Source organism: Oncorhynchus masou, chromosome 18 (assembly GCF_036934945.1).
Source record: "Oncorhynchus masou masou isolate Uvic2021 chromosome 18, UVic_Omas_1.1, whole genome shotgun sequence".
Taxonomy (NCBI): Eukaryota; Metazoa; Chordata; class Actinopteri; order Salmoniformes; family Salmonidae; genus Oncorhynchus; species Oncorhynchus masou.
Window position 1 is genome coordinate 37,505,941 of NC_088229.1, and position 23,801 is coordinate 37,529,741.

The following is a 23,801-nucleotide window of genomic DNA, read 5'->3' on the forward strand; positions in this document are numbered from 1 at the left end:
TACGATGTTTACAAACAATGGAGTTAAAACAAGCTAATATTTTGTGTTCTGATGGGGTTTGACAGTTTAAGCTCATGAGGCATTTATCAAAAACTACAGTTGAAGTCGGAAGTTTACATACACCTTAGCCAAATACATTTAAACTCAGTTTTTCACAATTCCTGACATTTAATCCAGGTAAAAATTCCCTGTCTTAGGTCAAATAGGATCACCACTTTATTTTAAGAATGTGAAATGTTTGAAAAATAGAGACAATTTTTTATTTCAGCTTTTATTTCTTTCATCACATTCCCAGTGGGTCAGAAGTTTACATACACTCAATTAGGATTTGGTAACATTGTCTTCAAATTGTTTAACTTGGGTCAAATGTTTCAGGTAGCCTTCCACAAGCTTCCCACAATAAGTTGGGTGAATTTTGGCCCATTCCTCCTGACAGATCTGGTGTAACGGAGTCAGGTTTGTAGGCCTCCTTCCTCCAGACAGAGCTGATGTAACCGAGTCAGGTTTGTAGGCCTCCTTGCTCGCACACACTTTCATTTCTACCCACATATTTTCTATAGGATTGAGGTCAGGGCTTTGTGATGGCCACTCCAATACCTTGACTTTGTTTTCTTTAAGCCATTTTGCCACAACTTTGGAAGTATGCTTCGGGTCATTTTCTATTTGGAAGACCCATTTGCAACCAAACTTTGACTTCCTGACTGATGTCTTGAGATGTTGCTTCAGTATATCCACATCATTTTCCTCATGATGCCATCTATTTTGTGAAGTGCACCAGTCCCTCCTGCAGCAAAGCACCCCCACAACATGACGCTGCCACCCCCGTGCTTCACGTTTGGGATGGTGTTCTTCGGCTTGCAAGCCTCCCCCTTTTTCCTCCAAACATAAAGATGGTCATTATGGCCAAACAGTTCTATTTTTGTTTCATCAGACCAGAGGACATTTCTCCAAAAAGTATGATTTTTGTCCCCATGTGCAGTTGCAAACCATAGTCTGGCTTTTTTTATGGCGGTTTTGGAGCATCTTCCTTGCTGAGCGGCCTTTCAGGTTATGTTGACATATGTCGTTTTACTGTGGAAATAGATACTTTTGTACCTGTTTTCTCCAACATCTTCACAAGGTCCTTTGCTGTTGTTCTGCGTTCACCTCTAGGAGACAGAATGTGTCTCCTTCCTGGGCGGTATGACGGCAGAGTGGTCCCATGGTGTTTATACTTGCGTACTATTGTTTGTACAGATGAACGTGGTATCTTCAGGCGTTTGGAAATTGCTCCCAAGGATGAATCAGACTTGTGGAGGTCTCCAATTATTTTTTCTGAGGTCTTGGCTGATTTCTTTTGATTTCCCCATGATGTGGGTCCTGTGTGGCTCAGTCGGTAGAGCATGGCGCTTGCAACGCCAAGCGTCGTGGGTTCGATTCCCGCTGGGACCACCCATATGTAAAAGTAGTGGCCCCAGCCGACTTGTAAGTCGCTTTGGACAAAAGCGTCTGCTAAATGGGATATATATATATATATGTCAAGCAAAGAGGCACTGAGTTTGAAGGTAGGCCTTGAAATACATCCACAGGTACACCTCCAATTGACTCAAATGATGTCAATTAGCCTATCAGAAGCTTCTAAAGCCATGACATAATTTTCTGGAATTTTCCAAGCTGTTTAAAGGCACAGTCAACGTAGTGTATGTAAACGTCTGACCCACTGGATAAGTGATACAGTGAATTATGAGAGAAATAATCTGTCTGTAAACAATTGTTGGAAACATTACTTGTGTCGTGCACAAAGTAGATGTCTTAACCAACTTGCCAAAACTATAGTTTGTTAACAATTCATTTTAATCACTCCAACCTAAGTGTATGTAAACTTCCGACTTCAACTGTACATTCTATAAGAATCAATTGGTATACAGTACCAGTCGAAAGTTTGGACACACCTCGTCATTCAATGGTTTTTCTTTGTTTTGTCTGTTTTCTACATTGTAGAACAATTGTGAAGACATCAAAACGATGAAATAACACATATGGAATCATGTAGTAACCAAGAAAGTGTTAAACAAATCAACATTCAATATATTTTAGATTCTTCAAAGTAGTCACCCTTTGACTTGATGACAGCTTTGCACACATTCTTTCAACTAGCTTAACCTGAAATGCTTTTCCAGCAGTCTTGAAGGAGTTCCCACATATGTTGAGCACTTGTTGGCTGCTTTTTCCTTCACACTGCGGTCTAACTCATACCAAACCATCTCAATGGGTTGAGGTTGGGTGATTGTGGCCAGGTCATCTGATGCAGCACTCCATCCCTCTCCATCGCGGTCAAATAGCCCTTACACAGCCTGAAAGTGTGTTGGGTCATTGTCCTGTTGAAAAACAAATGATAGTCCCACTAAGCGCAAACTATATGGGATGGTGTATTGCTGCAGAATGCTGTGGTAGCCATGCTGGTTAAGTGTGCCTTGCATTTTAAATAAATCACAGACCGTGTCACCAGCAAAGCACCCCCAAACATCACACCTCTTCCTCCATGCTTCACGGTGGGATCCACAAATGCGGAGATCATCCAATCACCTACTCTTCATCTCACAAAGACACATCTCACAAAGACGCTGCAAATCTCAAATGTGTACTCATCAGACCAAAGGACAGATTTCCAATGGTCTAATATCCATTGCTCGTGTGTTTAGCCCAAGCCAGTCTCTTCTTCTTATTGATGTCCTGTAGTAGTGGCTTCTTTGCAGCAATTTGACCATAAAGTCCTGATTCACGCAGTCTCCTCTGAACAGTTGATGTTGAGATGTCTGTTACTTGATCTCTGAAGCATTTATTTTGACTGCATACTGAGGTGCAGTTAACACTTCACGTATTCTCTGCAGCAGAGGTAACTCTGGGTCTTCCTTTCCTGTGGTGGTCCTCATGAGAGCCAGTTTCATCATAGCGCTTGAATGTTTTTGTGATTGCACTTGAAGAAACTTTCAAAGTTCTTGAAATGTTTCTGATTGACTGACCTTCATGTCTTAAAGTAATGATGGACTGTCGTTTCGCTTAGCTTATTTGAGCTATTCTTACCATAATATGGACTTGGTCTTTTACCAAATAGGGCTATCTTCTGTATACCACCCCTACCTTGTCACAACACAACTGATTGGCTCAAACGCATTAAGAAGTAAAGAAATTCCACACCTGTTAATTTAAATGCATTCCAGGTGACTACCTCATGAAGCTGATTGAGAGAATGCCAAGTGTGCAAAGCTGTCATCAAGGCAAAGGGTGGCTACTTTGAAGAATCTCAAATATAACATATGTTTTGATTTGTTTAACACTTTCTTGGTTACTACATGATTCCATATTTGTTATTTCATAGTTTTGATGTCTTCACTATTATTCTACAATGTAGAAAATAGTAAAAATAAAGAAAAACCCTTAAAAGAGTTGGTGTGGTTAAGGGCGCTGTACTGCAGCGCCAGCTGTGCCACCAGAGACTCTGGGTTCGCGCCCAGGCGACGCACAATTGGCCCAGTGTCGTTAGGGAGGGTTTGGCCGGTAGGGATGTCCTTGTCTCATCGTGCACCAGGTGCAGTGCACGCTAACCAAGGTTGTCAGGTGCATGGTGTTTCCTCCAACACATTGGTGCGGCTGGCTTCCAGGTTGGATGCATGCTGTGTTAAGAAGCAGTGCGGCTTGGTTGGGTTGTGTATTGGAGGATGCATGACTTTCAACCTTCGTGTCTCTCCCGAGCCCGTACAGGAGTTGTAGCAATGAGACAAGATAGTAGCTACTAAACAATTGGATACCATGAAATTGGGGAGAAAAAAGGGGTAAAAAAAAAAAAGACAAACTTTTGACTCGTACTGTATATCATTAATTTATCTAAAAAAGTCCAAAAATGTATGTAGCAACTCTATGTTCCCACTCTAAGTACAATCAAATAAAACTCAGAGGGGCCATTTTGTGCTTTGCAGGTGCTATGTAGTTTTTTTTCTTCTACAGTGTTTTCGCAGTGTAGGTTTGCTTGAATTCAACCCCCCCCCAATTCAGTATTTTTGTTTTGTGACAGGTGATGTTTTTGTACATTGGCCACTTAGACTCAGACTTATGTATTACGACTGACGGATTTTATAGGATCTGCTCGCTCTACAATTATAACAGTAGCAAAGATAGTGTTTGTCTGGCCTTTCATAGCTAATCAAAATGGAGCCGGCAGGAATTCTTCTAATCCATAAACCCTGGGAGATTTGAGTGTGGGCAGCCGAGAGGGTTGTGCCCGCCCTGCCTCAGCCCTTTACTGCTCTGTACTTTGCATAAGAGCTCAACCGGGCGTTGTGCCGCGCTGTGGTTGGTTGGTCGGCGGCCTGAAGCGCTGATGTCACGGGTCGCTGTAGGTGTGCCTTATTGATGAGGGCCTGTGGGTAAAGTGAGAGGGCCAGGTAGAGTGACACAGTAGAGCGCAGGGGGACGAGGAGATCTGGAAATGTGGTGACTGCTGCTCTCAGTGCACCTCTGAGCTTCTGGGTCGGATCTGTCAAGACCAAGAGTACTACTGAGGGGAAAGAACTTAAACTACGGTAAGCCTAGAAGTGACCACAGCTTTTTATGTGAGTGACTTGGCTGTCGTTAAGGGGAACTGTTGCATTTGAAGTGTTAATGCGAGCAATCTCTTGGTTTATACCGACCTGCGCGGGGTTGCTTTGTTCGGGAGGGAGGATGTGTTCTTTGTATGAATGGTTGTGTTGTATGGCATCTTTGCATATGGGGAACATACAGTACTAGTGTTTCCCCAGGGCCACTGCTGGTAAATCGTTGCCGCTACTCCCATCATTTTCAGGATGGTAAAACATTTTCAATGGAAAGAAATCACAAGCAAAACACTGATTACTCAGCATAGGTTCTGAGGGGAAAAGGAAGCTAACAAGCCAAACATATGACTTTGCAGAAATATGTCACTTTATCAAATCAAGTTAGAGGTTGTTTTAAGGACCAGTCTTATGTTGCACAATGTCTCTTTTGTCTTCATTAGTGAAGGCTTTTTCCTGCAATGATCCCCTCACTGAAACATACTTCATATGTATGATGTACTTGCTCATATCTTTCATATGAGCTCCTGAATTATTGACAAAGTATGAACGGACACTTGAACGCTCATTGCTTCTCCATTTTAGTAGTTGTCCATGCAAATTAGATGTATGTTTCTGATGTTAGTAGTGGTCCATGCAAATGAGATGTATGCCACAGCGCGACCACATCGACCCGTTCAACAGTAAAGTAAGAAGAAAATACAGAAACCCGCTAAATGAACACAGATCGCAGTGTCTATCCAGCAGCCAGACATCAGTGTGATGGGAGGTGTTGGGGTTAAGGGTGGTTACGGTGGAGTAGGGGTGGTGGTCTTGAGACTTTGTACACTGGTCTGCTACCTATTATGATGTCCCTCAATCCTTCAGAGGATGACCATTAAACCACCTGTGGATTTCCCTACTCACATTACACACACGTACACACTTCGCTAAGTGCTGCTCTGGGACCTTGTCTCTGACAGCAGATGTAAGTCAACAATGTAAATACACCCATAAAGCCACATAGGACAAGAAAATATAAAATAAACAACAGGACAATATAGAGGGAAAAGAGGGCCGTCACAGCCTTTGGGGATCACTGCCAATTCTTTCTGCCTGTGTGTACATTGTCTAGGATTTTAGACATCTGTTGGATGTCTCTAGGTTGTCTCTAGGAGGTACCTCTCGAAAACGAAATGAATGCGATTTAAAATGTAAATGTCGACATTTGCCGGTTGTGATGCTCTTGTTTTTGTGCGATTTGACAGGCAAAATGAGTGTCTGAAATGAGCACGTTGACCCGATAGCTTCGAATGTACTCAACCGCATTCTCACTTTATTCACTTTCTATGAATATAGTATAATCCTGTATCTGATTGATTCGTTATACTCTGTGGACTATAAACAATGTACTTGTCTATCTATAGTGATAAGTACAGAGCCCAAAATAAGAAATTGTTTCCCCCTCGTTCTACTGCTTGGTTGCTGGGTGGTATTTCGTAGACTACAACTATTTCATGTGTTTTTGTGAGCAGGACTTCTTTAAAAAAGCACACACTCGGGCTGTTCTATCTCACAGAGTAAGCCTGGCCATACTTAACTGAGGTGAGGAGATAGAAAGGAAAGAAAAGGCCCACACATCCCAGCTTTTCTTAGTCAAGCAATGCTTTCAATGCAAATAGTCGTAATGCAATACTTTGCATTAGGTAAATACACCCCCCCCCAAAAAAAAAAAAGACGTAGGTGGAAAAGCACTCCATTGGTGTTTAGTACACAAGATTAAAACATATTGAAGAAGAGGTTTGGGATCAACTCATATTTACTTACTGAATTGAACGTCAGTTCATGACGTTCAATGTCTGGTTTTGATTCTCATTTGGTTGATTTATCAACTAACTGTGAAATCAACAACAAATGTCACCATGTCATATGATTTGGGTTAAAGGTTGGGTGAAAAAAAGACTAAATGCCTTTAGGTTGATGACTTTTTGTAAATCCATTCAGTTTTCCATGTTGATTCAATGTTGTCACGTTGTTGTTGTTTTTTAAGTTGAAATGACGTGGAAACAAAGTTGATTAAACCATTTTTTGCCCACTGGGATTGTCCCCAACCTTGGATTACAGCAGTATCTTCAATGGTCCTAGCTATCTTTGAAACATGGGTCTATTGTGTCAGGTGTCCAATGAACTTTCTCCTCAACAAGTGGCCTAGAGAGCTCGGAATGGGAAAGTGAGAAACCCGGAGATGAAGGAGCCATCCCACTGGGCACACCATGTCATTTCAACGGTGAAATTTATTTACCCACTCAAAAAGACATCTATAAGTTTGTTGTATTCCCAATGTGTGATAAGTATGCTTTCAACCATTTAAAAGAACAGCCAAATTCCAATAGAAAACTGTATTTTTGGTTTAGTTGCCATCTAAATGTGTTATCTGCACTTTCAACTAGGGCCGGGACGTTACCAGTATCGTGATACTCGTTAGTATCGTGGCAAGGCAACAAAACAAGAAGCGGATTTAAGTTCTTTAGGAATACAGCCCTAATGTTGAAAACAAACATCATTATGTTGTCATTCAGAGTCACATGTATTTATCTTCCAAGCTATAGCACACCCTATTTTACATACTGAATGTTTTTAAAGGACCAAAGAGTTTGGTCTGCTTTGTGTTTTCATTTTTGCCATGTAAAAAATATTTAGATACTGGTATTGTCCTGGCCCTACTTTCAACCATTTAAAAGCACAACGAAGGTCAAATGGGAATACAATGTCAGATATTTTGTATCTAATAGCACAACCAAATGACCTGGATGCCAGTTGAGATTACACTAAACGTACATGGTGCAAGTGATCAATGATGTTAAAGATTCAGCACAGATTACAGCAATTGTGAAGATCTCCAAGTACCTGCGACCTTTGCGTGAACATGCTTTCTATGATTACATAAGAAGACATTTAGAGTTACAGTAGGCTTATCTCAGTGGCCATGGATGTGTTACTCATTTTAAGGTTGAACAAATACAGTTACATTAGTTTGCAAGATAGCCTTAACGTTAGGATACTGTATTAGAAAAAGATGATTGAATTGTTTGGTTGACAACACATCATAGTTTCATCTGAGCCGTGGCTCAATCAAATCAAACTTTAAATGCACTTTAAATAAGTTTGATTTATTCCTATTCTTTAACTTGCATTTTTGGTTTAGTTGGAGACATGAATCCAACATATAATTTGTTAACTTGTCGATAGGCTATTTACTGTATTACAAAATTGATATTGACTTGTGTGTGGTTGTTAACAAATTCCAGTTTGTCCACAAGTTAATAATGAATATGTTTGATTTACGTCTCTATCTCAACCAAGAATCAAAGTTGAAGAGTTGGACTAAATCAAGTTAAACTTTAATTGCACTTTGATATTTAGTTGCGGAATTATCTCTATCTCAACTAAACAATGCAAGTTTAAGAATATAAGTTCATCTAACCTAACTTTAAATACATTAAATTTAACTTAAGTTTGATTTGATTTAGTCGTTTTTCTTTAAGTTAGATTTTTGGTTGAGGTAGACGTGGATCCAACGTATTAATGATTAACTTGGAAGTTACATTTCAAATCGACAAAAGCTTGAATTCCTAGGCCTATATGTATTGCATATTTTTAGTTGAACCCTGGGTTAAATGTGAACAATAACAGTTGATGACTTTGCAAATGCTATATAGGCCTAAATAGTATCATTGATGATATACTGTGTGACTTATAAAGTATGGTTACATTTCATTTGCTCTGTTAAAACTACCCTTTGGGTGACTTTGAAAGCAACAGTGAATATAGTTGGTAAGAGGTCTATCAATAATCATTATCATGTAACAATTTCAAAGATTTTACTGAGTTTCATTAGGCCCTGTTCTATGGATTTCACATGACTGGTAATACAGATATGCATCTGTTGGTCATGTAGAGTAGAGGCGTGGATCAGAAAACCAGTCAGTATCCGGTGTGAACTCCATTTGCCTCAAGCAGTGCAACACATCTCCTTCGCACAGAGTTGATCGGGCTGTTGATTGTGGCCTGTGGAATGTTGTCCCACTCCTCTTCAATGGCTGTGCGAAGTTGCTGGATATTGGTGGAAACTGGAACACACTGTCGTACACGTCAATCCAGAGCATCCCAAACGTGCTCAATGGTGCCATGTCTGAGTATGCAGGCCATGGAAGAACTGGGACAGTTTCAGCTTCCAGGAATTGTGTACAGATCCTTGCAACATGGGGCTGTGCATTATCATGCTGAAACCTGAGGTGATGGCGGCGAATTAATGGCACGACAACGGGCCTCAGGATCTTGTCACGGTATCTGTGTGCATTCAAATGGCCATCTATAAAACGCAATTTTGTTTGTTATATGTAGCTTATTCCTGCCCATTCCATAACCCTACCACCACCAGGGGGCACTCTGTTCACAACATTGACATCAGCAAACCGCTCGCCCACATAACGCAATAAAAGGCCACTGGGCAGTTTTGTCACACAACACAATGCCACAAATGTCTCCAGTTTTGAGGGAGCGTTCATGTAGCATGCTGACTCCAGAGCTGTTGCCAGAGAATTGAATGTTAATTTCTCTACCAAAAGCCGCCTCCAGCATCGTTTTAGAGAATTTGACAGTACGTCCAACCGGTCTCACAACCGCAGACCACATGCAACCACGCAAGCCCAGGACCTCCATATCTGGCTTCTTCACCTGTGAGATCGTCTGAAACCAGCCACCCGGACAGCTGATGAAACTGTGGGTTTGCACAACCAAAGAATTTCTGTACAAACATTCAGAAACCATCTCAGGGAGACGCATCTGCATGCTCGTCGTCCTCACCAGAGTCTAGACCTGACTGCAGTTCAGCATCGTAACCGACTTCAGTAGGCAAATGCTCACCTTCGATGGCCACTGGCACGCTGGAGAAGTGAGCTCTTTGTGGATAAATCCCGGTTTTAACTGAACCGGGCAGCAGACATAGGACCAACACTTTACATGTTGCATTTATATTTTTGTTCAGTATGTTATATATTTACTCACTGCTCATTGGCCCCTTTCTTGTTTCTACCCAGCAACTGACTCCAGGAGATCACCACGATAGGCTGCGTCGGGTGGACTCCAACAGAAAGTCTCGAAACTTCAACAAGCAGCCCAGCACCGGGGACTACTACAAAGCCCTGGGTAGCGACACGGTCGACAACCGTGGGATCAGAGCCATGGCGCCTAACGAGGAGGTAAGCAGGACCAGACAACAGGGGTTGTTCTCCAACTCCATTCCTGGAGAGCAAACTGGCTGTGCAAGCTTGTGTTCCAGCCCAGAACTATACACCTGATTCAACTTATCATGGTCCAGTTGATTGCCTGCAACTGGTGTGATAGTACTGGGCTGGAACACAAGCCTGCTCACCCAGTATCTCACCCAGTATCTCTCCGTAATATATTCACTGTAGAAGAGGGAGACGTTTGTTTGGGGGGATTTGACAAACACAAGATCAGTTCTGTAATAGTCAAGTCAGCCGCACAGCGTTTTCAAGCTGTTGATAATCAAAATGGCTACCATACCGTGCCCCATTAGTCAACTAGCTGGCACCAACAGGATTGGCTCCTGTAGCGGTCAGTCAGACCAGTGCATCCCCCAGTGACTGCCCTCTAATCTAGCAGAACTCTGTTCCTCCCAGGCCCCAATCCTCACCTCAACCCAGGTCTTGCTGTCTCACCTGACAAGCCAGCATAGTGCAGCACAACTCTGTCGCGGGACAGAGAAAGAAACTGCTGTCCTAAAGGGCCACAGACGGCAGTGTGTCTCTGTGTTACATAACATAACATCCGATACCAACCGATACCAAAGGATACTGCCTGATCTCCGCCCTGTTGTGAAAACTCACTTGCAAAACACAGGCACAAACAAACCGATTACTGTTCCATTATCCTCAAAGTGGAGCTAACCAGGACTGCACTGTACTACCAGGGAAATGACATTTTAATGAAAACTTGGCTTTATAATAAATCTGTGCTTAACCTTTCAAAGGTTGTGCTAAGGTATGCGATTTGGCTTCTCTTTGCTTCTTAATATTGCTGCTGCTGTAACATTGCTGCCACCCACTATGTGTTGTCTGTTTTCTGCTAGTCCACCACCACCCCAACTGTTTGGTTCTTCTTTTTGTTCCCGTTAGGGGGATTGGTATATCTCGCTCACTGCTTGTAGTTGATTAATAATGATAATAATTGACGCATTGCTCTGGCAGTAAGCTCCCCTGAACGAGCAGAGCCTAATGCCAAAACCACATGTATTGCTATCTATTTTCAAATAAATGGTTTAACGAATACGTGGGTTTCCTGTCTGAACAAAAAAATTGCCTATATGAACTAAAATGGTGTTTTAGATGTTGTGTGCTGAAAAAACCGTGCAGATACATATTTCCACAGACACGCATCATGAGGTCCTGCACGCACAGTCAACGGCCCCATAATGTCATAATGTCACAGTTTGGTGTCGAAGGCCACTATTGGGTGTAATCTACATTGAGCCAATTCGGACCTTGTGAGTCTACATGTAAAATTGGTGTGCACTCGGTGCACAAATTATCTTCAGAGGTGCTAAGTACTCTCGGCCAGCAAACACTATTCTGAGCCCTTAGTATCACTCAGTGGTGTAAAATGACTTTAAAGTAGTACTTAAGTAATTTTTGGAGATAACTTTATTATTTACATTTTTGACAACTTTTACTTTTACTTCACCACATTTGTATAGAAAATAATGTACTTTTTACTCTACATACATTTTCCTTGACACCCTAAAGTTGTCGTTCTATTTTGAATGCTTAGCAGGACAGGAAAATGGTCCAATTCAAGCACTTATCAAGAGAACATCCTACTGCCTCTGTTCTGGCAGACTCACTAAACACACATGCTTTGTTTGTAAATGATGTTGGAGTGTGCCACTGACTGTACATGAAAATAACAAGACAATTGTGCCATCTGGTTTGCTTAATATAAGGAATTTGAAATAGTTTAACTTTTCTTTTTATACCTAAGTATATTTTAGCAATTACATTTACTTTTGATACTCCTCAGTATTTTTAAAACCAAATAATTAAAAACTTTTACTCAAGTAGTATTTTACTGGGTGACTTTTACTTGAGTCATTTTCTATTAAGGTATCTTTACTTTTACTCAAGTATGACAATTGGATACTTATTCCACCACTGGTGTCCCTGTCCCAGAAAGACCCTAGATTTTGCCATATTCACTGCATTATTATGGGCACGCATTATTATTCCCACGGGGTGTTACAGACAGCAAGTGTCTAATTGGGCCGTCATTATAGAGTCAACTACTGTACATCTGTCACAGTATCATTCTCCCTCTCCTCCCACATACAATAATGTTATGGGTCGAGCCAAGCACTGCTAGACTGTCTATTGGCATGTCTTTCTATGCTGTCAGGGGTGATACGGTTCATTGGCTCCTACCATTATTACAACTTCCTTTCCAGCTGTCAAGGAATGAGATGATCGAAAGATCACCATGGGGGCTTTTTTTTTTTTTGACGGTGCAAAAATTGGGAGTTGTTTACCAAAAATAATAAATAATTAGCTCCATTTCTTCATGTCCATGGAAAAGGGAGCGATGTTATGGATGGGTTATAAGCTAACAGTAGTGCGTGTGCGAATTCAATGACAAATTGCTTTTGACTCTGTCCGAGTATTTAAAATGATATTTTTGTAACATCTCTACATTTTAGCTCTGTCAAAATGAGACCCTTCATATTTAAGATGGACCGGTATCGGTTATGTTTTGACTGGTGGAATACGAACTAACCATTTTCTATTTTATTTTTTATGATCCAATCAGGGTTCTGTGCTATTGGAGGAGCCAGCCGACAGCCCCGCCCCCAGCCCTGAGAACGGCACCACGGAGGAGTTGTCCCTCCCTCCTCCTCTTCCTCCTCTCCCGCCTCCCCTCCCCATCAGCAACCCCACCCCGGCACCCCCTCCTCCCCCACCACTGCCCTCGGAAATGCCCACCTACCAGTACAGCCCTTCCTCAAACACCAACCAGCGACGCCCCTCCTCCTCTTCAGGAAGTGAGTGCCCACTGCCGCTACCTGTAGCTTTCGCGCGTTTTCTTTATTTTGCTTTCCCCGTTTTCCCTTTCTCTCTGTTTTCACTCGCCCTTTCTTTCTGACATTGTGCTGCAGTTCATTCTGAATAAAAAAAAATGTCATGTTATATTTGCTACTGTATTTTAAATGGTTCATTATGTGTTATTTTGCCTGGCCATTGCATTTCACAGATGGCAAAACCTGTGCGAAGTGTCAATAGACTCCTCCGCTCCCCCTGATAGTGCAGTTATTCCTGGAAAGCTGAGTTGGGGCAGGCGCAAAAACAATGTTATCTCACCCTGTAGAGACAGAGAGATGAGTCTGGCCTTACCGTCCCAGATAACTGATTACAAATGTATGCCCTTGCTCAGGGCTACCGTTACCTTGAGAACCGGTTTAGTGTTCAGCCATTTCCTTAATTGCCCCCATCTCTCTCTGCCTTGACTGACTGACACTACCTGACATGGCTGCTCTTCGCCACGGTTGCTCGTCGCCCCTGTCTGTTCCCTCTGTTCTAGTTACAAAGATGCTGGTTATTTTCTATGCTTCGTGGGGAGTTTGGATTTGGGGAAATGTTCAATTGAGTAGTTATGCTCTGCCTCAAAGCTTGCTTCATCAGTTAGATGTCAAAGAACGTTTTGACCACAGAATGCAGATGTTGCTTGTTTAGAACTGTCCTCAGGTAAGAGTCTGGCAAATTGTTCCATTCCAGAGCTTTGGGGATCGATGACATCAGCCTCGAAAGTTTTTATCTCTATGGTTTTGACTTTCTCATATATGATTTGTCCTCTTGAACATGAAACTCATCTGTCTTCTACTAATGAGCTCTCTTATTCCTCCTCCTTCAATTGTGTTCATGGTCCCATCCCTCTCCTCCCCTCTGGAACACCTGCTATCTGACTGCATGTGCCTGCCCCTTCTCGCTCTCCTCTTATCTCTCTCTCCACTGCCGCCTCTCCAAGGCGGGGCATTTCTGTCCCCCTCTCCTCAGTCAGAAGGCGGCCCACTCAAGGTGATGAAGAGTAAGTACTGGGAGCTCCAATTCAATATGACTTTATTTATCCCCTCATGGGCATTTAAGGCAAGTCTCAAATCAACATCCTCGTCCTCCCTCTGGACAGATGTCCTGTCTTTTAACAGTTCACACAGTTTCCTTCCTTCCCCTCCTTTCTTTTACATCCACCTGCCATGACGCTTGTCTCACTGTCTGCCCGCTTGAGACTGTTTGTCATTATCGACACAGTCTCTTGGGCAGAAAACGACAAAACAAAAGGGGTCAGCGGCTGTATCCTGGTTAGTTGGCAGGTTATAAAGGGTTAATAAGAGTCACATCAAAGTAATAATAGATGGGTAGATGTGGAACAAAGGGCTTATTTAAATGAGGTGTATGGACATACACAGTATAGAGCGGACATGATTCCCATGTTCAATAACATGGCTAAGAAGCATCGAGCATGCCAGTTCTACGGTACTTAAATATATGTATCTGAAACCTCCCGAAATAAGTAGCCCCAATAGGATAAAGGGGGGTAAAGGTTAAAGGGGGGTAAAGGGACTTCAGATGCTTCAATGGCCCTTAGATGTGGCCTGCAGCAGTATAACCATTAGAAATTAACCATAAACCTGGTGCCATTGCATTCCCATTGCTGTGCTATTGCGGTCCCATTGCTGTGCTATTGCGGTTTGAGTTGGGTTCCATTGTGTTCCCATTAGCATCACACACAAACACACTCACACTCTCTCTCACACACCAGTCCACACCCGTCATCCTTGCCTCTATAGAAAATATCACACCACACAAAACTGAGCTTTCTGCATTTGTAGACTCTGAATCGCTAAAGCTGAGCTTGTGCTCCGCAATGAAGAGTTGCCAGGACCAAAAAGATGAAGGTAGCCCCATCGGCGGGTAATACTATCAGTTGTCAGGGGCCGCTATTTTATGGATATTTTTGTGTATGGTCTGTGTGGATTTATATCTACATATATATATGAAACATACATGGTTAATCTGTCAAATGAATGAGGTGAATGTGGCCTGTAGCTTTTTGTTTTAGAATAGATGATGGGCCGTAATGGTGCTTTGGAGTTGAAAGGGTCTGCTTCCTGATCTCGCTTTATGTCAATGGTCAGGCTGGCTGGCTGTGTGTGATCAGGCTTCTCATTGGACTAGGCTGCTCATTAGCTTGCCTGACTGAGATCTCTCCCTCCTTCTAATCTACCGGCAGTGCTAATGCGAGCAGGGGTGAGGAAGGGGTGGGGCTGGAGGAGGCAGGGTGAGGCAAACGGGGGAAGTGGGGTAAGGCTGGATCTTAAATCCAGGCCCAGTTTGGCAAGCCGCTCGCTGTCGGCGCTAATTACCACTGATTCCTTTGGATTTCTCCCCAACTACGACGGGTCCTTTATAGACTGCTGCTCTCTTTTCTCTGGGCCGGAGAGGGAGATGGGGAGAGCGCAGGAGGGAGAGTGGGGGAGGAGGGGGAGTAAGAAGGGGTGGGTGACTGCATGAAGCTTTGCCCCGGTTTCTCGGTCAGCCTGTTGCCGTTGCTTCGCAGCAAGTCGGGTTTTTGCCTCCCCGGCAGGCAGGAATTAATGAATGATCCATAGTGTACTGGATCGTCAAGTTGAGAGGAGTTTTATAACTTAAACTCAGGTGATGTATCTATCCTACTGTTTTATTTGTTTTGGGTGAGCTTTATGCCATGTCTGTCATTGGGATGTTAAAGATATGACCTTAGGTGTCTTAGAAAAGGTATGATGAGTCTTGTTATTCAGTTGTGTTTATTCTATTATTGTATAGTTTAGTGTTGGACCTGTTGATTGAGTTGTCAGTCTGATTTGGTTTCAAGGTTTCAGGTAGCCCTTGTTGATTTTACCTTTTAATTGTTAATGTTATTTGAATACGTTTGTGTTATCTACACTGAGTTAGTTGGTTTGCTCTTATTTGTCAGTAAAAAATATTGAGTTGCACCCCATTTTGCCATCAGAACAGCCTCAGTTCGTCAGGGCATGGACCCTACAAGGTGTCGAAAGCGTTCCACAGGGATGCTGGCCATGTTGACTCCAATGCTTCCCACAGTTGCCAAGTTGGCTGGATGTCCTTTGGGTGGTGGAGCATTCTTAATACACACGGGAGACTGTTGTGTGTGAAAAACCCAGCCGCGTTGCAGTTCTTGACACACTCAAACCGGTGTGCCTGGCAGCTACTAATATACCCTGTTTAAAGGCACTTAAATATTTTGTCTTGCCCATTCACCCTCTGAATGGTACACATACACAATCCATGTCTCAATTGTAAAAAAATATATATAAACTTCTTTAACTTGTCTCCTCGCTTTCATCTATACTGATTGAAGTGGATTTAACAAGTGACATCAATAATGGATCATAGCTTTCACCTGGATTCACTTGATCAGTCTGTCATGGAAAGAGGTGTTCCTAAGGTTTTGAACACTCAGTGTATATACACAGTACACCCATTAGTCACTTAACTAAGTGCCTTTGCCATATTTAAAAAACACTTTACTTGTTCAATATGACAGGCATTGCATAAATACATTTCTCATGTAACTCAACCATTGTTCAATAACTGTTATTGTGTTAATAGACAGTCACCATTGTCACTCGATGCATTCTTCAGATAAATCACCTGGTGGCATTACAGGATGTGTTCATTTCTTTACCAGATAGAAAACCTCTGTTTCTCCAATGTCCTTTACACGAGTACAATGTCCAAACAAAGTGCTTTTGTTTTCTAGATTTAACAATTAATAGCAGACCCAATTTTCAGGGCACTATTCTGTCGTAAAGAGATTGGGGCTCGTGGCAGCGAAACAGGATTTTTTTGTTTTACATAATGAGCTGTTACGGTCGCTGTGCTGGAGCATTCCTAATCTGTGCATCTTGATTGTCTGTTTCAGTTTGGTCGCGTGAAATAATTTGCTGCAGCATTTTCTCAGTTGCAGCATATTAGCAGACTGTCAATCTATCTCTACATTAGCTCTAGAGTGGTGCAAAGTCTTGTTCTTTCCCTTGGAGTTGCACTCGCAGATTATTTGCAGATTTGCCTAAATATATCATCCGGTGCATGTGACCCTTCTGGCCAAAATAGTTTTTCGCTTAGTTTCCAAACCATATGATCATTGGAGATGAATTGAGTAGAACCCGAAAGCGGAGGCTCCATTATGGTCCTGTCACAAGGGGTGTCATTTTACTCCAAGTGGAGCCAAGCAGGCACTCAAAAAATGATACAATAAAAACAGCATCAAGGCTCCTCTGTACTCATCTCCTCTTTTGCGTTTCATACAAGCCTTAGGTCAGTATTGTGTCTGCCACTGACCGATGTGCAGATGAAATATTCAACAGCCAGGTGTCTACCAGTGCCCAGTGTCAATCGCCACCAAGTCTCACTCTCTCGCTCTCCCATCTCTCTCTCCTCTTTCTCTTTCTCTCCTCTTCTCTCTCCCTCTCCCTGACCGATTGGCAGATGAAATATTCAACATCCAGGTGTCTGTCAGTGTCACTCGCCACTAGGGCTGTGGCAGCCACAAAAATTTGGTCAGCTGGTGATTGTCAAGCAAATAACTGCCGGTCTCACGGTAATTCACACCGTTAATTAACATAAACACATTTAGCATCTCCTGGCTTCTACACATAGCCTACAAGCCACTGATGTAGACCTTTGGAACATCTACATTTTAAAAAGTCTGATAAATTCATGTAATATAGCCTACACCTTCACAATAAATCCATTATTTATTTTAGACAGGTCTAAAGAAACATGATATGAAGAAAATGTAGTCTGTTTCAGAAGAACAAAATAGCATACTCTGAGTTGTCCTGATCTGGCAATGCCATATTGCTGTGGGCTACATTCATGTCGCAGACAAGATTTGCTTAGAACTACGTGGCATTCTTTTGTAGTATTTTATAGTATGAAGAATACAATTGAACAAAGCTGAATAAAATAGAAAGGATATTTTCTCCAAATTATTTGAGGGAGTGCGAACATGCGGCTATTCTGTGTTGAGCGGTTAAGAAACAGCTTTGTCTATATGCTTAATTTAGAGTTATTTATGTAACTTTAGTTGTAATGCAAAACAGTGTAAAAACAAAATGTATGTAAAAACAAAAATTATACATTCTAAGGCTGCAAAATGCGACTAATGATGATTTGAAAGAAGTTGCATGAAGGACATGAGCTATGCTTTTTTGTGTGTAGGCTGTACACACGTCATCAGTCTCTCATTCACAATTTGACAAGCATGTGATAATGCCTCAAATTTGAATCCCCTTTGTGTGGCTGTATTGCCCACTAAAAGAATCCATGCCTTTTGCGGCCAGTGGCCGTTTTGCCCTTGGGCTGAATATAATCATTTGCATTCCCTTCTCCATGCGTGCTGTGTGCTCACGCACATGGCTCTCCGTCATGATATCGGTCTTTCTCACAGGCTACAGGTGAAGACGGACACATCGGGGCGTACTTATCCATTTCCAAGGCGCATATTGAAGATATTGGAAGAACTGTCAACATTTCTTTTTCAGTCAAGAAGTAAGGCCTAATGAACGGCAAAAGTACTAGCCTATGTCAATCTACTATCCCCCATAGTACAAAAGTTGACCTATTATTTCCTGTGTGAGAAATAAATATTCCAAACATAGTCTGGGACAGGTGTGGGATGTGATAGATCCCAAATTAATACAACCTCTAGCATCCCTCCAAAAATGTACCCAATGTGGCTGGTGCAACAGATCAGAATGTTTAGCTTAAAATGTTGATCAACTATTGGGCTATTTCTTCGCATTATAAGCGCAGCAATGCGCACACGGCAGTAGGCTATACGCTCAAATGTTCCATTAGCGGGAAAACGCCCTTATCAAAAGTGACAGCAAATGCAATCATGCATGTAATGCTTTTATTATGAAGGTGCATTTCTATGATGAAAATGATCCCCACAAACTTGAAACCCACGCGCTGCGTATGTATGCCAGTTAGGGTCTACACCCTTTGTAAAGCGGATTGATGTGCTTAATTTTAAGAAGTTATTTGGTCCCTTTTAGTTGTGATACAAACCTTATCAAAACATATAGGCCTATGGACTAGGCTACATGAGGTGTGGGTCTATGATTTTAAAAAGTCGCATAACAAAAGGTATGCATTGTTTCTTGCTTTACGCTGGGCATCATTCACAAGTGATAATATATAATTGATGGGCTAATATTGTCACCCATCCCACTATTCTTGATTTAATCTTGTCTTTACCTATACTAAATAATATGTGTGAAATTAGTTTTGATTTAGAAGTGACCATTATCATGCACCTGTCTCGAAGCAGAGGCAGGGGGAAAAAATCCATGCACTTAAATAGCAAATGGAGGACGCTTTTCCTGTGGTTATACTCCTATACTCCTGTTGTAAAGACAAGCGATGTGCTTAATATTAGGAAAGTTAAGATATAAATATAATAGGCCTAGCCTATAGAAAACTGATGGGACCCTCCTCTTTTTAATAGAAGCCATCACTCTGTTTTCTCATGCAATTGCATAGCCTATAGAAATGTTGCGCAACATGAAGTTTTTGATTAGATTTTTGATTACAATTGCATTCATGTCAGAGTGATTAGAGGGACAATAGAGTGTTGAGTTCCAGGCAGTTAAGTTAGCAAGTATGGTAGGTTACTAAGGACCATTAGCAGCATTAGAGCTTGGCGGTCACGTGGAATTTGACTGCCTTCATGACTCGTGACTGCCGGTGTGGAGGTAATACGGTCACCGTTACAGCCCTACTCGCCACCAAGTCTCTCTCTCTCCCCTCTCTCCTAGCTCTCACTCCTCAATCAATCAATCAATCAATCAGTCAAATGTATTTATACAGCCGTTTTTTACAACAGCAGTTGTCACAAAGTGCTTATACAGAAACCGAGACTAAAACCCCAGAGAGCAAGCAATGTAGATGTAGTGGCTAGGAAAAACTCCCTAGAAAGGCAGGAACCTAGGAAGAAACCTAGAGATGAACCAGGCTCTAAAGGGTGGCCAGTCCACTTCTGACTGTGCCGACTTGAGATTATACTGTAAGATTACAAGGTCGGGTATAGCCCGCGATGATCTCCCCACCGCATGAGCCCAAGGACAAGAAGGATGGAGATGCGCAAGCAAGCCAGTGATTCAGCCCCCATAATAGGGTCAGAGGCAGAGAATCCTAGTGGAGATAGGGGAGCCGGCCATGCAGAGACAGTAAGGGAGGTTCGTCACTCCAGTGCCTTGCCGTTCGCCTTCGCACCCCTGGGCCAGACTACACTCAATTATAGGATCTACTGAAGAGATGAGTCTTCAGTTAAGACTTATTGTTTGAGACCGAGTCTGCGTCTCTAACATGGACTGGCAGAACATTCCATGAAAATTGAGCTCTATAGGTAGAAAGCCCAGCATCCAGCTGTTTGCTTAGAAATTCTAGGAACAATAAGGAGGACTGCGTCTTGTGACCATTGCCTACATGTAGGTACAGTGGGGCAAAAAAGTATTTAGTCAGCAACCAATTGTGCAAGTTCTCCCACTTAAAAAGATGAGAGAGGCCTGTAATTTTCATCATAGGTACACTTCAACTATGACAGACAAAATGAGGGGGAAAAAATCCAGAAAATCACATTGTAGGATTTTTAATGAATTTATTTGCAAATCATGGTGGAAATTAAGTATTTGGTCACCTACAAACAAGCAAGATTTCTGGCTCTCACAGACCTGGAACTTCTTCTTTAAGAGGCTCCTCTGTCCTCCACTCGTTACCTGTATTAATGGCACCTATTTGAACTTGTTATCAGTATAAAAGACACCTGTCCACAACCTCAAACAGTCACACTCCAAACTCCACTATGGCCAAGACCAAAGAGTTGTCAAAGGACACCAGAAACGTTTTGCTTTTCCAGGAGAGGGACACCATGCAAATAGTCCAAGTAGCCATTTGATTACCTGTTCAGGAGTCTTATGGCTTGGGGGTAAAAGCTGTTGAGAAGCCTTTTGGTCCCAGACTTGGTGCTCCGGTACCACTTGCCATGCGGTAGCAGAGAGAACATTATGTGATTGGGAAGGCTGGGGTCTTTGACAATTTTTAGGGCCTTCCTCTGACACAGTCTGGTGTACAGGTCCTGGATGGCAGGCATCTTAGTCCCAGTGATGTATTGGCCGTACTCACTACCCTCTGTAGTGCCTTGCGGTCAGAGGCCAAGCAGTTGCCGTACCAGGCAGTGATACAATCAGTGCTCTCAATGGTGCAGCTGTATAACCTTTTGAGGATCTGAGGACCCATGCCAAATCTTTTCAGTCTCCTGAGTGGGGATGGGTTTTGTTGTGTCCTCTTCACAACTGTCTTGGTGTGTTTGGACCATGTTAGTTTGTTGGTGATGTGGACACAAAGGAACTTGAAGCTCTCAACCTGCTCCACTACAGCCCGTCGATGAGAATGGGGCGTGCTCGGTCCTCCTTTTCCTGTAGTCCACAATCATCTCCTTTGTCTTGATTACTTTGAGAGATAGGTTGATAAGCTGGCACCACCCGGCCAGGTCTCTTATAGGCTGTCTCATTGTTGTCGGTGATCAGGCCTACCACTGTTGTGTCGTCTGCAAACTTAATGATGGTGTTGGAGTCGTGCCTGGCCATGCAGTCGTGGGTGAACAGGGAGTACAGGAGGGGACTGAGCACGCACCCCTGAGGGGCTCCAGTGTTGAGGATCAGCATGGCAGATGTGTTGCTACCTACCCTCACCACCTGGGGGTGTCCTGTCAGGAAGTCCAGGATCCAGTTGCAGAGGGAGGTGTTTAGTCCCAGGATCCTTAGCTTAGTGATGAGCTTTGAGGGCACTATGGTGTTGAACGCTGACATATAGTCAATGAAGAGCATTCTCAAGTAGGTGTTTCTTTTGTCCAGGTGGTGAGGTGCTGCCAGTTCTGTGCAGACTCAGGACAACTGTTTTTGAGAAATATCCATATTCAAGGAAGCGTCCGTAATTTGTTTTCAAATGATCATGATCTCTTCGTCGAAGAAGTTCATGAATTCATCACTGCTGAAGTGAAGGCCAACCTCACTCGGGGAATATTGCTTTTTAGTTAACTTTGCAACAATTTTTGATTGTTTGTTTTTATTCTCCTCAATCAAGTTAGAGATATAGGGCAGCAGTGAGGGCTTTTTGTTATTGCATGGTACCGTCTTTCCAAGCTAGTCAAAAGACTTACAATTTGCGCCATTTCCGTTCCAGTTTTCTGGATGCTTGCTTCAGGGCTCTGTATTTTCTGTATACCAGGGAGCTAGTTTCTTGTGACACATTTCTTTTAGTGGTGCGACTGCATATAAGGTATTATGCAAGGTTAAGTTTACATTCTCGGTTATGTGGTTAACTGATTTTTGTACCACAACGTCCTTTGGTAGGTGGAGGGAGTCTGGAAGGGCATCAAGGAATCTTTGGGTCGATAATCCTTGGTTGGGGTCTAAGCTCATTTTTTGTTACCATTAAACATAATAAGATGTGGACTTCTCCATAGGAATATTGAAGTAGCCAAAAATGTGAATGTTATCTGCCATGACTACAAGTTCCGATAGGAATTCAGGGATCTCAGCGAGGAACACTGTATACGGCCCAGGAGGCCTGTCAACAGTACCTATAAAAAGGGATTGGGTAGGCTGCCTAGATTTCTCCCCCCTCTCTCTTTCCTCTCTCCCCTCACTCTTTCTTCTCTCTTTCTTCCCCCCTTGCTCTCTCTCCTCTCTCGTTTGCTCCCCTCTCTCTTCCTCTCTCTCTGCTCTCTCTCTCCCCCTGCCTCACTTTTCCATTCATTTTTTTTGTCCTCCCCAGGCAACAAATCTTTCAACATGATGTCCCCCACCGGAGACAACTCTGAGCTGCTGGCCGAAATAAAAGCGGGGAAGAACCTGAAGCCCACTCCACACAGTAAAGGCTACACCACTGTCTTCTCCAACAGCGGCCCGCCGGGCAACGACGTAGGTGGCACAATATCTACAGGAAAGGGAAAGGGGGATACCTAGTCCACTGAAATGTGTCTTCCACATTTAACCCAACCCCTCTGAATCAGAGAGGTGCGGGGGGGGGGGGGGGGTTGCCTTAATCGTCATCGGCGCCTGGGGAACAGTGGATTAACTGCCTTGCTCGGGGGCAGAACGACAGATTTTTGCCTTGTCAGATGATATGTTCATTGTAGCAGACACTTTATCCACACTCAACAAAGACTAATGATTCACATATTCTGTATGGGTCAAATCCAAACTTCAATTTAAGTCAAATTGTCACTTGCTTAAGTGTTAAGTGTCAATGTGAGACTAAGTGAAAATTTGACTTAAGTAGAAGTTAGGATTCGCCCCAAGTACGTATTCAAGGGAAAATACGGTGCTGTTACAAACTCCAGCATGCTCCAACGAACTGAGCCATCAGATTGGATAGTGTAGTTTTAGCAAAGCAGTTTGACTCATTCTGGAAAATTAGGTTCAGTAATCTGTGTTGGAGGTAACATGGGATTGCTAGTCACTTAGTCCTTCTTTAAAAGTGACATTCAAACAGCATTCTATCATGTGGTCTGTTGTCGTTGACAATAAGAAATGTTCAAACAAACTGTGCCATCATATCTACTTGCCAACGCAGGAGTTAGCGGTTGTAGCCAGAGTAGGACAGCGAGACTCATCCCCTTTGATGTTGTCCAAAAGTGCTCGTCTTACTACTGACCGTTGGAAGAGCAAAGCCAAAGCCAAAACACAGAAATATTAATACCAAAGATATACTTGTGAGGGAATCGTGACTTTTTAGCTCAGACAGTAGTAGAAGTAGTCAGAACTGAGTATTAGGAGAGACCGTAACTTTGTGTACTGCCAACATAGAATCATTGTTTGCAGTATGCCAAGGGAAACGGTTATGTCATTATAACCAGGTTGTACAGCTAAGACTGGAAGTCATTCTAGGCAATATCCACAATTCTACCGCATCTGAAACTGTTCAATTGTAAAGGCTTCTGCTGCATAGGCAAATATTTGGATTTGCCCAAAATACTAATTTACTATATAATACTACAGTACTTACTATGGAATTCTGTAGTATACTGTAGAATACTACACTGTAGTATCCCTCGCGT

At 42.7% G+C, this 23,801-nt stretch overlaps 1 protein-coding gene across 2 annotated transcripts in view; it reads left to right on the forward strand.

Moving 5' to 3' along the window:
- Positions 1–23,801, forward strand: part of espn (espin) — a 99,285-nt gene that overhangs the window by 46,632 nt on the left and 28,852 nt on the right. For both annotated transcript variants that reach the window (XM_064923180.1, XM_064923181.1), the window contains exons 8-10: positions 9,647–9,808; positions 12,429–12,660; positions 22,517–22,662. In XM_064923180.1, the coding sequence (XP_064779252.1) occupies positions 9,647–9,808; positions 12,429–12,660; positions 22,517–22,662 (540 nt within the window). The remainder of the gene's footprint in view (positions 1–9,646; positions 9,809–12,428; positions 12,661–22,516; positions 22,663–23,801) is intronic.